The sequence below is a fragment of the Crocuta crocuta genome, unplaced genomic scaffold, assembly GCF_008692635.1.
Source record: "Crocuta crocuta isolate KB4526 unplaced genomic scaffold, BGI_CrCroc_1.0 scaffold61, whole genome shotgun sequence".
Taxonomy (NCBI): Eukaryota; Metazoa; Chordata; class Mammalia; order Carnivora; family Hyaenidae; genus Crocuta; species Crocuta crocuta.
The window spans coordinates 10,446,082-10,458,292 of NW_027528369.1; the positions used below are offsets into that span (position 1 = coordinate 10,446,082).

General features: G+C 66.8%; 1 protein-coding gene across 1 annotated transcript in view; it reads left to right on the top strand.

Annotated features, from left to right (window-relative positions):
- ZFPM1 (zinc finger protein, FOG family member 1) overlaps positions 1-12,211 on the top strand; it is a 33,459-nt gene that overhangs the window by 19,435 nt on the left and 1,813 nt on the right. Inside the window, exons 6-8 of the mRNA XM_077754185.1 lie at positions 1,815-1,948; positions 7,818-7,920; positions 9,628-9,840. Of these exons, the coding sequence (XP_077610311.1) occupies positions 1,815-1,948; positions 7,818-7,920; positions 9,628-9,840 (450 nt within the window). The remainder of the gene's footprint in view (positions 1-1,814; positions 1,949-7,817; positions 7,921-9,627; positions 9,841-12,211) is intronic.

Genomic DNA, 12,211 nt, shown 5'->3' on the forward strand with positions numbered 1-12,211 from the left:
TGATAAAGGGGCGCCGGCCGCCTCAGCCTCGTCCTGGCCCCCTGGCATCTTATCTGCCCCGGGGAAGACAAGGACCCAGTTAGAACGTTCTAGCCGGGCCTCCTGGCGTATTTGCACGTTATCTCTGCCATTAGGCTGGCAGTTATCTGATAATCGGGCCCATTAAGGCCACAGCCTGCCCGATCGGGGCTCCAGGAAGTGGGGCCGTGGCCGCAGCGCTCGCCTGGGGACCCGGCCAGGCCATGTGAAGCCTCTGTGGCCGAGGCAGCCCGGCCGGCCTCCGGGGCACAGGGCGCCCGCCTTCCTGGGCAGAGTGTGTGGACCCGGGAAGGGCCTGCCCTCTGAGGGCGTGGCCACCCCCCTCGCCTTGTCCCGAGAGGACACCGACGCCCGGGGAGGGCAGGTAGCGTGCCAGGTGTGCGTCTCCCAGGGCGGCCCAGACAGACGTATACGCCTTGGGGCCCTGAGACATCAGAAATCGCTCCCTCTCAGCGCCAGGGCCAGAAACCCCGCTCGGGGGGCCAGGGCTGCGCCCCCTCCGGAGGCCCGGGGGATGGTCCTTCCTGCCCCTCCCGGCACCCCAGGCGCGCCCTCCTCCTGACCCATCACCCTGGTTTCTGCCATCTTCGTGGGTCCTCCTCCCTGTCTCTTCCGTGGGTCTTTTATAAGGACATTTGTCACTGGATGTTAGGGTCCCATCAGATAATCGAGCTCTGACCTAGGTCTCATCTCGAGCTCCTGACTTGGTCACATTGGCAAAGACCCTGTTTCCAAATAAGGGTACGTTCCCGGGTTTCTTAACGGGTGTAGCTTCTGGGGGCCGACGTTCTGGCACTGTTGAAAGTCACGTGGCCCGTGCAGGGGGCCAGGCTGAGCCCTAGTCCTGCCGGAGTGAGAATGACAGTCTCAGGGGCTCACAACAGAGGCCCGTCTGTCTGTGTCAATGTAACAGAATGCTGCTGGGGGGCGTGCCACGGGAGCCACGGGAGCCACGGGAGCCACGGCCTGGGCCACGGGAGCTGCAGGAGCACCCCATCCCCCACCCCGTGGCATAGGCAGCTGTAGCCCCTGAACGTCTCACACCGTCGGCTCAGAGAGGCAGCAGGACCCGGCCCAGACCTTTCCAGAAAGCAGGTGGACCCTTGATAAATGAGCAGAAGTTGGCAGAGGAAGAAACTGGTGTTTGAAGTGGGGGGGCAGCATCTGGGGTCCCTGCCAGGCCCTGTCACTGCTGCTCTGCAGGCAGAGAGCGGTGCCAACACCAGGGCCACCCAGGTGCAGAGTCTGGCTGTGCTGAGCCTTCTGGGGGGAGAGCCTGGTGCTTTGACTTGGTTTCCCCGCCGCAGGCCCTGCGCTGAGGGGGCTGCGAGTCTGACGTGGTCAAGCCTCACGCAGCCCCAGGAAGTACTGGGGTCCCCGTCTCCGAGAGGTGGAAGTCGACGCCCAGCACTGTGCCCTCACGGGCTTGCTCTGTGGGTCTGGGGGGCTCGATCTAATGGGGGCGGGGGGCGGGCTGTGCGGAGGGANGCCGGGGGGACGTCACGCCCTCTGCTCTGCGCCCTCCCCGACGCAAGCAGCAGGCATGGCGTCCGGGGCGTGGGAAGGTTCCGGCACCACCCCGTGCCGCCTGACGCACGTGTCCTGACGGCCGTGGTGCACCTGCGGCCTCCCAGGCGAGGGCCGGCTGCAGGGGCTGGCCCGGCCCCCGGGACTCGGGCCCAGGCCTCCCTCCTCCGCCTGCAGCCCCGCGGCCGCCCCTGGGGACCCTGGGGGGCGGCGGGGCCCGCCCGCAGCCCTGATGTGTCTCCCCGCAGGTGAGCTGGAGCCGGCGCTGCAGGACGGGCGGAGGTGCGTGCGGGCTCGGCGCAGCCTCCCTGAGGGCCTGTCCTGGGGCCCGTTCCGCGGGAGCATCCGGAGCAGAGCCTCGTCCCCTGGGCAGGTGGAGCCGGTAAGGAGCCCCGACCCCAGCAGCCCAGCCCCCACTGCAGGGCGAGTCAGGCCCGGGGCGCAGACCCCCTTCTGCCCCGGCAGCCGGGTCCGGGTTACCCTCCAGCCTGGCAGCGCCCAAGATGGGGGCCTGAGATATTGGGACCAGGAAGGCGGGAAGGGGCACAGGGAAGGCTTCCTGGAGGGGGAGTTCTTAACGTGGGCCCTTGATGGGTGAGTAGAAGTTGGCAAAACAGACGGGGAAGCTGGTGTTTGAAGTAGAGGGGGTGACAGGGAGCTGGGGGGGATCGGGACCTGGCCTTCGTGGGCGGGCTCATGAGGCGGTTCCGTGGGCGCCTGGGGACCCCGGGGGCGGAGGCCCAGACGCAGGCTCTCCCCTGCGCCCTCCAGACGGCAGCAGAGGGCGTCCCCCCCCGGCGCTCCCTGACCTCCCTCTCTAACCAGGTCCCCCCGCCCCCGGCACCGAGACACCAGCTCCCCCAGGTCGTGTGGTCTGCGTCATCCTGCAGGGGCACACAGGTCCCTAAAGATACATTTCGGGGGCGCTGGATGGCATGGTCAGTTCAGGGTCCGTCCAACTCTTGGTCTCAGCTCAGGTCTTTGTTGTTGTTTATTTACTTATTTTGAGAGAGAGAACGAGTGAGCAGGGGAGGGGCAGAGAGACGGGGAGGGAGAGAGAATGCCAAGCAGGCTCCACCCTGTCAGCACAGGGCCCGACCCAGGGCTCGAACTCACGAGCCGTGAGATCATGCTCTGAGCCGAAATCAAGAGTCGGGCGCTCAACTGAACCGAACCCCCCAGGCGCCCCTTTCTCCGCTTGGGACTTCTCTCAGGGTGGTGAGTTCAGCCTGTATTAGGCGTGGAGCTGACTTAAAACCCTGTATGCACCTTGGTTAGGAAAGGGCGTGGCGGTGCGGGCCCGACGGCAGCGTGCGGTGTGCCGGGAAACACCTGGAAGGCCCGCAGGCCCGCTGGGTCGGCGCCCCCAAGCCCAGGCTCTTGCAGCCCAGCGTGCAGCCATTGCCCTTTGGGGTTCCCGACGGTGCGCTCAGGTGTGACCTGATCCAGGCGGCCCTGGCTGCCAGGGGCCCCGCGCGTGGGCCTCCGGTCGGCCTCCGTGTTGTCAGCAGGCGCCAGCAGGGCAGAGAGGGGACCCCTGTGCATCAAGGTCAGATGCCGCCCCGAGCGCTCCAGCCTGGGAGTCAGAGCCTGTTTCGCAGCCGCGTGTCCTCAGGGAGGGTGAGGGGCTGCCCGCCGTCTCCAGCTGCGGACCCTCAGACCGCCCTTCACAGCGCCCGAGTCAGGGCCCCCGGGCTGGGGCCCGGACCTCGAGACTGGCGCGGCCCCCCGGGGTCTAAATGCAGCCCGGCTGCGGCCCCCTGGGCCATCGGCTCGGCCCGGCACAGCCGAGCGGCCAGGCTCAGAGCAGCAGGTGCCGGCCTTCGCTGCTCGGCGGGAGGCGGGCCCAGGACCGAGGGCTCCCACCGGTGCGGCCAGGCCATCCCCACGGCACAGGTCCAGACCCCAAGGTCTCCTCCCTCGGGGCTGCTTTGCTCCGGGGCAGGCTCCTGGCTTCTCTGAGCTGCTGTTTCCTCAGCCCTTGGGACCTCAGTGGGGACCCGGGGAGGCCCTAAAGGGTCCTTGAGGCCTGAGCCTGCAGACACGCCGACTGCCTGCAGAGCAGAGGTGGGCGGGCAGAGCTCTGGGGTGCAGGTTACACGGGATGCTGTGCACGTGGCGCCCAAACAGGCTGTGGCCTGCTCGGCAGGCAGCATGGCCAGCAGCCCTGCGGGAGGGGGGACCGCCTGTCCCACGGCTCAAGCAGGGAGAAGGTGGTGGAGGCTCCAGGGTAGATTCTGGCCCCACAGAAGGATCCTGCTTTGGGTTCCACTGACAGGATGGAAGCTTCGGTGTTTAGAGCAGTCTCTTGAGGCACTGAGCTCCCCATCACTGGAGGCATGCAAGCAGAAGTTGACTTTTCAGAGCAGAGGCTGTGGAGGGCAGTTAATGCTTGGACGGAGGAGTAGGTGGGCTGGGAGCAGCCCCCACCCCGGCCCTCAGTTCTGATTTCTCGTAAGCTACGACAAGATAAAGGGATGTGGCTGAGTGTGGCCTGCGCCTCTGTCCTCCGCGCCCCGCTCTGGGGACAGTCAGTCCCTTCCAGCATGGACAGGTGTATGCTGCAGACCCCGCCCACACACTGAGGCGCGCCCATCCTCACGCACAGGCCCTGGTCTCCCCCCTCCCCCCACACACACCATACGAGGCAGCTCCCCATTTTACAGATGAGGAGCCTGAGGCTCTGACGGCTTGAGTGACTCGCCAAAACGACCAGGATCAAGCAGCAGAGGGAGCATTGCAGCCACGTCCGCCCGACCGCAGACCCCTGCAGGCTCTGTCGGGACAGGGTGGGGCGGGCCCCGGCCACGGCCCCGGCCCCCCGGCCGCAGCCTCCGCCCCAAGTTTTGTCCTCCTTGGGCCCAGGGCGCAGGTCAGCCCGGGGGGACCTGGCGCGAGGTTGGAGACGCTCTTCGGGCAGAGAGAGAATGTCCAAGGNCCCCCGCCCCGGCCCCCCGGCCGCAGCCTCCGCCCCAAGTTTTGTCCTCCTTGGGCCCAGGGCGCAGGTCAGCCCGGGGGGACCTGGCGCGAGGTTGGAGACGCTCTTCGGGCAGAGAGAGAATGTCCAAGGGGGGCGAGGGACCAGCGCCAGGGAAGCCAGCGGCCTCTGGGGCTCCGGCCGAGGAGCTGCGGGAGGAAGGCGGCTTTATCTCCTGCAGAATTAAATCCCTGATTAACCCTTATCTCCCCAGCGGGCGCTATCTGCGCCTTGGCGCCGAGTGTCCAGACAGCCCGTACACGATGATTGATTTCTTAAAGATACGCACGCCTTTCCGATACTCCATTTATTGTCTAAATATTTTTGCTAACATTTCAGCGGGCCCCTTATCGAGCTCAGCTGATGGGCCCCAGTTCCCTCCCCCACGCGCCTCCCGCCCCACATCGCCCCATCNGGGCGTGCACAGAGTGAGTGCACAGAGCCTCCAGGGGTCGGGTCAGCAATGGTTCCTGCGCTAGTTTGCTCTGTGACCTTGGGCAGATCCCTCCCTCATCCAGCTGTGGCTCCCACGGTCCAGGGCTCGGAAACCCAGCCAGCTCCCCGGTTTGCAGTCAGATACCACAAACCTGTTCAGGGTGGATGGGTGGGTGGATGATGGCGGACGGGTGATGGACGAGGGGTGAATGAATGAATGACCGGATGATTGAACGAACAAGTGAATTCTCAGCCCCAGCCTGGCCTGCGGTGGCTCAATCCGTCTGTCTGTCCAGCTGTCCCCCAGGGCTTACCCACGGTAGCCGTGAGGCCACCAGGACATCAGTGAGACCCGGGGAGGGGCAAGGGCCTTCCTGGGTCCCTGACACCCTCCCTCCCCGCACCTCAGTCTCGCTGCCCGCAGGTGTCGACGCGGGGTCTGAGAGGCGCGGCGGGTGCAAAGGGTCGGCTCAGACCGGCCTCCTGGAGGCTCAGGAGGAGGGATGGCCTGGCCTCAGGGCCCCTGGGACACCTCCCCGTGGAAGAGGGCTGGGGGCCATGGGGGCCGCATCCCTGCTGGCCACACGGCTCCCCTCCCCCACACATACACCTCAATCCCTTCTCAGCCTGTTTCTCTAGCACTTTCTGCCTCTCTCCTTCCATTGGTTGTTTCTTGCCGGACTCCCGACCCCAACGTCCACACTGGATGGTAGATGGACAGACGGACGGATGGATGGATGGATCAGTGGAGGGATGGGGTGAATGGATGCTGGATGGGTGGAAGGAAGGAAGGAAAGAAGGAAAGAAGGAAAAGGAGGGAGGGGAGATCATGCAGACCCTGGTTCGGTCCTGTGTACACACAGCCACTTCCCATGGCCTCGGGCATCGTTCAGCTCTGTGGGCCTCAGTCCTCATCTGTGAAATGGGTTCTTCACAGGGTCTGGTGGAGCCAAGGACAGAAAGATGGTGGCCTCTGGGAGGGTAAGCAGGACAGGGGGCAGGACCTCTCGGGAGGAGCTGAGGGGAGGAGGTGGGTGGCCGCCCGAGTCAGAGCCCAGCCCGGGCCTGCCCCAGCCCTGACCTCCCACGGACCTNAGCGGGGGTTCTGCAGCGTCAGCAAAGCCGTGCGCGTTTTTATCGTGCCGGGAGCTCGCTGCTCCAGCGAGCGATAAGCGTTAAACCTACCGGGAGGCTGTCAGTCTCAGTTTGAGGGTTAGAAATATTGGGACGAATAATTAGATTTCATATCGTTACCACAGCGCCAATCGGAGGATCGGGCAGATNTGGGGTCCCCGAATGTCTGCTAACAGCAGGGTGCTGCCGGCTCTCCCTAAGTTGACAGGTGGCACGTGCTGGCCTGGGGCCCCCGGAGGACCCCTGCCTTCTGGGCCTACACGCACGGTCCTGCTGACCAAAGCGGGGGCGGGGCCCCCAGGTCCTGTGCGGTGGCTGTGCCCCAGGTGGGCGTGCTGGAAGGGACGGTTCCGTGCGCGTCGACACCTCCCCGTCCTGGAGGGGCTCAGCTCCGGAGGACAGGCTCTGCCCCCCGCCCCCGCCCCGAGAGCAGGTGTCAGGACAGGCCGGGTTGGAGCCAACACGTGGTCCGAGTCACGGCTCCAGCGGAAGGGGCACCACCTGGCGGCCAGTCTCCCCCGGCCCCTTCTGTGGCCAAGCCACAGAGCTACTCCCCTGGCCAAGGCGCCCCGGCCTCGTTGGGAGTGGTGCCCAGGTGTGCTGGGCTCCTAGGCCTCATCGCGCCGGGTCCCTGAGCCTGCCGCAGGGTGGGGACGAGAGGGCAGAGGGGTCAGCGGGACCCCTCGGGCTGCAAGCTGGTCCTGGGCTCACAGTCACAGTGGGGGAGGCCCGGCCTAGGCCCGCGGCGTCCCGGGCGGGGAGGCGCCCACAGTCTGCCAGAGGCCACCTCTCACACCATCGCCAGGGCAGGACACCGTGGCAGCGCCTGGCCGCCTGTGGCGTTCCCCGGGGCGCACACAGCCACCCTGGTCTAGGTGGCATTTCCAGGTGGCAGCACGTGACACAGGTTCTTCAGGTAAAGGTCCTGATGCGTGCATTTCTGAATGCAAGCCACTTACCTGCATAAAACAAAAGTACCCACACGTGGACACGTGCTGTGGCTTTCCGTACAGCGCCAGCGGCTGAGCGGGGGTGCCCCGGTCAGAGCAGCCACCCCAGCCTTGCAGGGCAGAGCCGGGCCCGGGTTCGGCCCCCCCGCCGCGCCCCACAGTCTGTGCCTGGCCGCTCCGTCCTGTGACGGGGGCTGGCCTCCCGGGCCCAGGCCGGGTATTTGCTCTACGGCCGCAGTGGCCCGGGTGCCGGAAACCCCGCAGCCCCTCGGAAGCCGCCTCCCTGGTGAGGCGAGCATCNACGGTCCCCGCTCTCCCCGCCCCCCCTCTCGAGTGAGAGAACAGAGCTGCCCACCTTCCAGGCTGACAGGCCATCTGGGGGCCGGTGTGGGAGGAACGTGTGCCCGTCCTGGCCCGTGACCCCATGGGCTGCCCCGTGACACTCAGCCGACTGCCAGGGAGGCAGGGAGAGAACACAGATCTGGGTGTGAGTCCCTGCTCTGCGGCACCCTGGCTGTGTGACCTCGACCAAGCGGTTTGACCGCTCTGGGCCCGTTTCCAGGAGAACCCGCTGTCCCCGCGTGGACAGGGCCGGCTCCCTGCTGCGTCTGTCGGCAACACAGTGCTGACCCAGGAGCCGCGCGCGGGCTGTGGCCTGGCCGCCCCGCTGGATTCAGGCTCTTCCCTGCATGCCATGCGGGACCCCCACCCGGGCCCATCCTGTGCCGCCCCTGATGAGCCCCCTTCCCCCCCAGGGCCCCGCCCTGACCCTGCTGCTGGAGGAGGAGCCCTGCTGGCTGAGGATGCTGCCGCAGGTCCCGGCCGAGGCCGAAGCCAACGCGGAGATCTACAGGAAGGGTTGGTATCCTGGCGCTTCCCTCGCGGCCTTCCGGCAGTGGGGGGGTGGGGGGGCACTTGGCTGGCCCTGGACTGGCCCTTGAGGGGAAAGCAGCCTTCTTGGGCTGCTCGGGGCCGGGCCTTGGGTCGGGCCACCGCTGCCGCCACGCCCCCAGCGCCCTGATTACAGAGGTCGGGCCTGGGGTCTCGGGGACCTGCTGCCCTTCCTGGGCCCAGGCAGTGACTGCTCTCGGGGGCTCTGGGAGACCACCGGGGTCAGCATAGGGCCCAGGCCAGGCAGGCCACAGTGCCGACTCGACCAGGGCCCCGTGCAGTCCAGCTTCCTCTGGGGGAGAGCAGGAGGGCCACGTTCAGACCCAGCCACGTGGGGCCTAGGCCACATCCCCTGCCCTTCTCAGGCCTCTGTTTCTTTGTAAGACTAAAGGCCCAGCCAGGCCTGGCAGCTTCTGCTCCTGCCTCCCTGCACCTTCTAGAAGGAGTGGCCCAAGAAGGAGGAGGGGAAGCAGGAAAGGGTCCTCACCACCCCCCACCCCTTCCCGGTTCAGAGAGCTCAGGCCATCCAGACGAGACCTGGGGCTTCCACCTCCTGCCTGGGTGTGTGTGGATCACACAGCAAGGTGTGGTGCGGTCGTCCGCGTGTGTGGGGACCAGCTTGTCAGGGCAGCAGGGCCCCTCCCTCTGCACTGCAGGCGAGGAGGCTCAGGGGGGCCCAGGGGCTGATGTAAGCAGAGTCCAGAGGGGCGCGTGCCCACTGACCACAGGAAACGACACATTCCCCCGCGGGGTCCCCACTTGCCAGGACGTCCCAGGGCGGCACACAGCATGCTCTGCTGCACCCCCTGTGGAGGCCAGGCTCCGTCCTCAGGGGCAGCTCTCATTTCAGGAAGGGGCCAGAGGCTGTCAGGGGCGGGCAAGGGACACGCGCCCAGCCCGGCAGAGCCTGCGAGCAGCCCCTCGCTCCTGTCCTCACCTGGGAGCCTCCCTGGCGTGATGGAAGGACAGCACAGGTGCCGAGCCCACATCCGGGAACCAGGCCACGCTTCAGCCTTCTGTGGTCCTGGGGGGACCCCAGCCCGCCCCCCACCGAGGAGTTCTCTCAGGCCCCAGACAGCAGCCGAAAGGCACTGGAAGGCCCCGTGTTGGCAGCAAGCGGTCAGCCCCGGGGTTGTAAACCCAGCCAGGACGTGGGCCAGTTAGCTCAGCCTGGCCAGGCAGGAGGGACAAGGTCCTCACGGTGCGGATGGGAGCGAGGTTGCCTGGGGGGGTGGGGGGCGGCCTGCACCTCCCTGGAGGTTTCTGGGGTAGCAGGTAAGCGCGCTGGTGCCTGGGTCGTTGGTGGAGGCTGCCCCCTGCTGGCCACCGCAGGAACAGCCGCTCCTGGCGGAGCTGTGAGGAGCACGGCCACCCCCGCGCTCTGCTGCCCGCCCCACAGGCCACCCCTCTCCTGGAAACCAGGGCGGCCGTGCTAGCCGCCTTCAGGGCCCTCCTGCTAGACAGGGAGGGGGCAGGCCTGGGGAGCCCCCCAGTGGCCCCATCACAGACCGGCTTCACACAGCCACGAGCCCCGGCCTTGGCTCGGTGCCCCCTCCGGCCCCGCCCCAGGTCAGACCTCGGAGCCCTGGTCTCTGAGAGGGGGCAGGAGGGCGGGGCATCTGCTCAGAGGGCCGGCCGGTGGCCCTCCCGTCACCCAGAACTTTGCCCCTGCAGATGAAGCCCTCTGGTGCAGACTCACCAAGCCGGTGCCCGCCGGCGGATTGCTGGGGGTGCTCCTCAGTGCGGCTGAGCCCCGTGGCACCCCCAGCCACCCCGTGAAGAAGGAGCCGGCCGAGCCCGAGTGCCTGGCCCCCTGCCACAGCGACATCCAGCTCCTGCCCCAGCAGGCCGGCATGGCGTCCATCCTGGCCACAGCGGTCATCAACAGTGAGTACGCCACCGGGCCACCCCAGCTCCGTGGCAGCGCAGGGACACCCCCCAGAACCTCAAGGCCCACAAAGATTGGCTACCGCTGCGATCTAAGCAGAGGATGTGCTGTGATGGACAAGTGCAGGAGAGCTTGAATGTGGGTCCAGGAAGGGGGCAGGCCCCACCCCAGGAAGCCCACTCATGCTCTTCCCCACAGCCAGGCGGGAAGCAGGGCCCCTCAGAGTCTCTCGAGCAGAGGCCGTGCCCGCAGGGGCACCAGCCTGGCCCCTGGCCCAGAGAGGCCACGGCCATGGCTCCGGGTACCCCTAGGCACAGCCGCCAAGTGAGAATACCCGGGGCGGCCTGTCCCTTGCTCCCAGCCAGGACGCACTGAGCCGCAGTGTCACTGTGAGCATTAAATAGGATTTACTCCACATGCTCATCAACATCCACACTGAAGCAAGTGGTCCAGGCTCTGGGGTCACTGAGTGGGGGTCCCAGCCTGCCCCAGGGGCACGGCCACCCCGGGAAGGCACAGGCAGCTGGGGGGTGGGGGTGGGGGGACTCCAGCACAGTGCATCTGATGGAAGTGAGGGTGGCAGCACCTACTTTAACTGGGGTGCTTGGGCCGAGCCCGGCAAGGTCGTCACGTGTCTCGGGCGCAGCACACACAGGAGGCAAGTGTCTCCAGCAGAGAACTTTTATTTAGCAAAGGCTAGGACCCAGCTGCCCCATCGTCCTGCTGCCAGGGGAGCTGTAGGGCTGCGAAACTGGGGAAATTCTGAGGAAGTCCAGCGTGATGAAGGCTTGAGGCCGGTGGAAGCAGCCAAGGCACAGGCCACCTGGGGGCCCTGAGGCACCAGGGACCTGCCACGCGGGGTGGGCTTGGGGTGGGGCGAGGGGGCACCAAGTACATGGCCAACTGCACGTTGCTGGGGGAGCCCGTGAGCATCCTGACCAAGAGATCTCACGGACACTACAGTGGGCCCTGGGGGGCCAGGGGCCGGGGCGAGGGCAGGAGGCACCAGCCGAGGACAGTGGGGGCCCACCGTGTCCTGGCCACGGACCAAAACCACCAGGGCGAAGCGAGTAGGCTGTGAGGAGGGTGTGGAGGGACACGGTCTGCATTTCTGGGACTCAGGCAGACTCGCAGCACGTCTACACCCTGGGGCAAGTGGCCCAGGATGGGGGCTGAGCCCCTAGAGCCCTCATGAAGCGAAGGCTTGGTGCAGGGGATGGAGAGGGTGGCCATGAGCGAGCAGGACCCTGTCCAGTCACCGAGCTTTCAGGGGAGAAGGGAGGGGCCCTCGGGGCCAGGAAGGCCACCCCACCAGGACACCTGGTGCCCACGGTGGCACATCAGGGTCGGTCAAGTCCTCGGCACAGAGGGGTGAGTCCCCCTCTCCTCCGTCCAGGCTGCTCCGATGGGCTCTGGGGAGGCCCAGGTCCTGGGAGGCTTCCTCCCCTTGCATCTGTGGCTGGGGTGTCAGAACCTCACCCTGAAACAGCAGGGGCTTTGCCACCATGCACTAGACCCCTCGCTTACACCCCCACCCCCCACACGGGCCTCTCCAGCTCGTGGCCTAGAAAAGCCTCAATACAGAATCCGTGAGACGTGCTTTATTTCTTGAGACTCAACCCCTCTGGGCCTGTGTTCTCACCTGCGAGGCGGAGGTTCTGGAAACAGCAGGCGTCCGGGCAGGCCCCGGGGTGGTGGAACCGTGACCATCCGCACTGAACTGGGGCAGGGCAGGCCAGGCCTCTGAGGCCCCGGACCAAACCCACCAGCCCAGTGACCCCGCTAACAGAAGAGAGGTGCCTTGAAACCCCCACACGGGAGGGAAGCTGAAAGGGAGGAGGAGGACTCCCCCGCTCTGCCCTGGGGGCCCAGGGGAAAGCTCAGAGAAGCGGGGGTGAGGGACGCGTGCTGCCCCCAGCCTCACCCTACCCGGGAGGCCGCCCGGGCAGCTCAGCTGTCGCGCTCCTGCCCACGTGTTCAGAGGTTCACGCACGGGGGCTCCCTGTGCACCTGGCCACGCCTGCCTGCTCCTGTGAACACACGTGTGTTCCTCCGCCACGGCGCCCAGGCCTACACCATCCCTCACGCCCCCACACAGCCGCCGCCAGCAACGTCCCGCAGGCATCCCTCAGGTGTCCGCTGGCATATGGCCACGCTCCTTCCGTGGACACCCGATGAGGCTACGGTGTGTCTTCTGGGGCTCACTGATGGGAGGCAGTGTGGGGGCCAGCCTGGGGGGTTACTCAGCCCCGCCCACGCGGTCCCTTGGCATCCTGGACATCTACAGGAGAACCCAGGTTTATAAAAGGACAGAGGAGAATGGGCAGCAGTGACCAGGAGAGAAGGTCCAAGTCACAAACCTCACTTGGG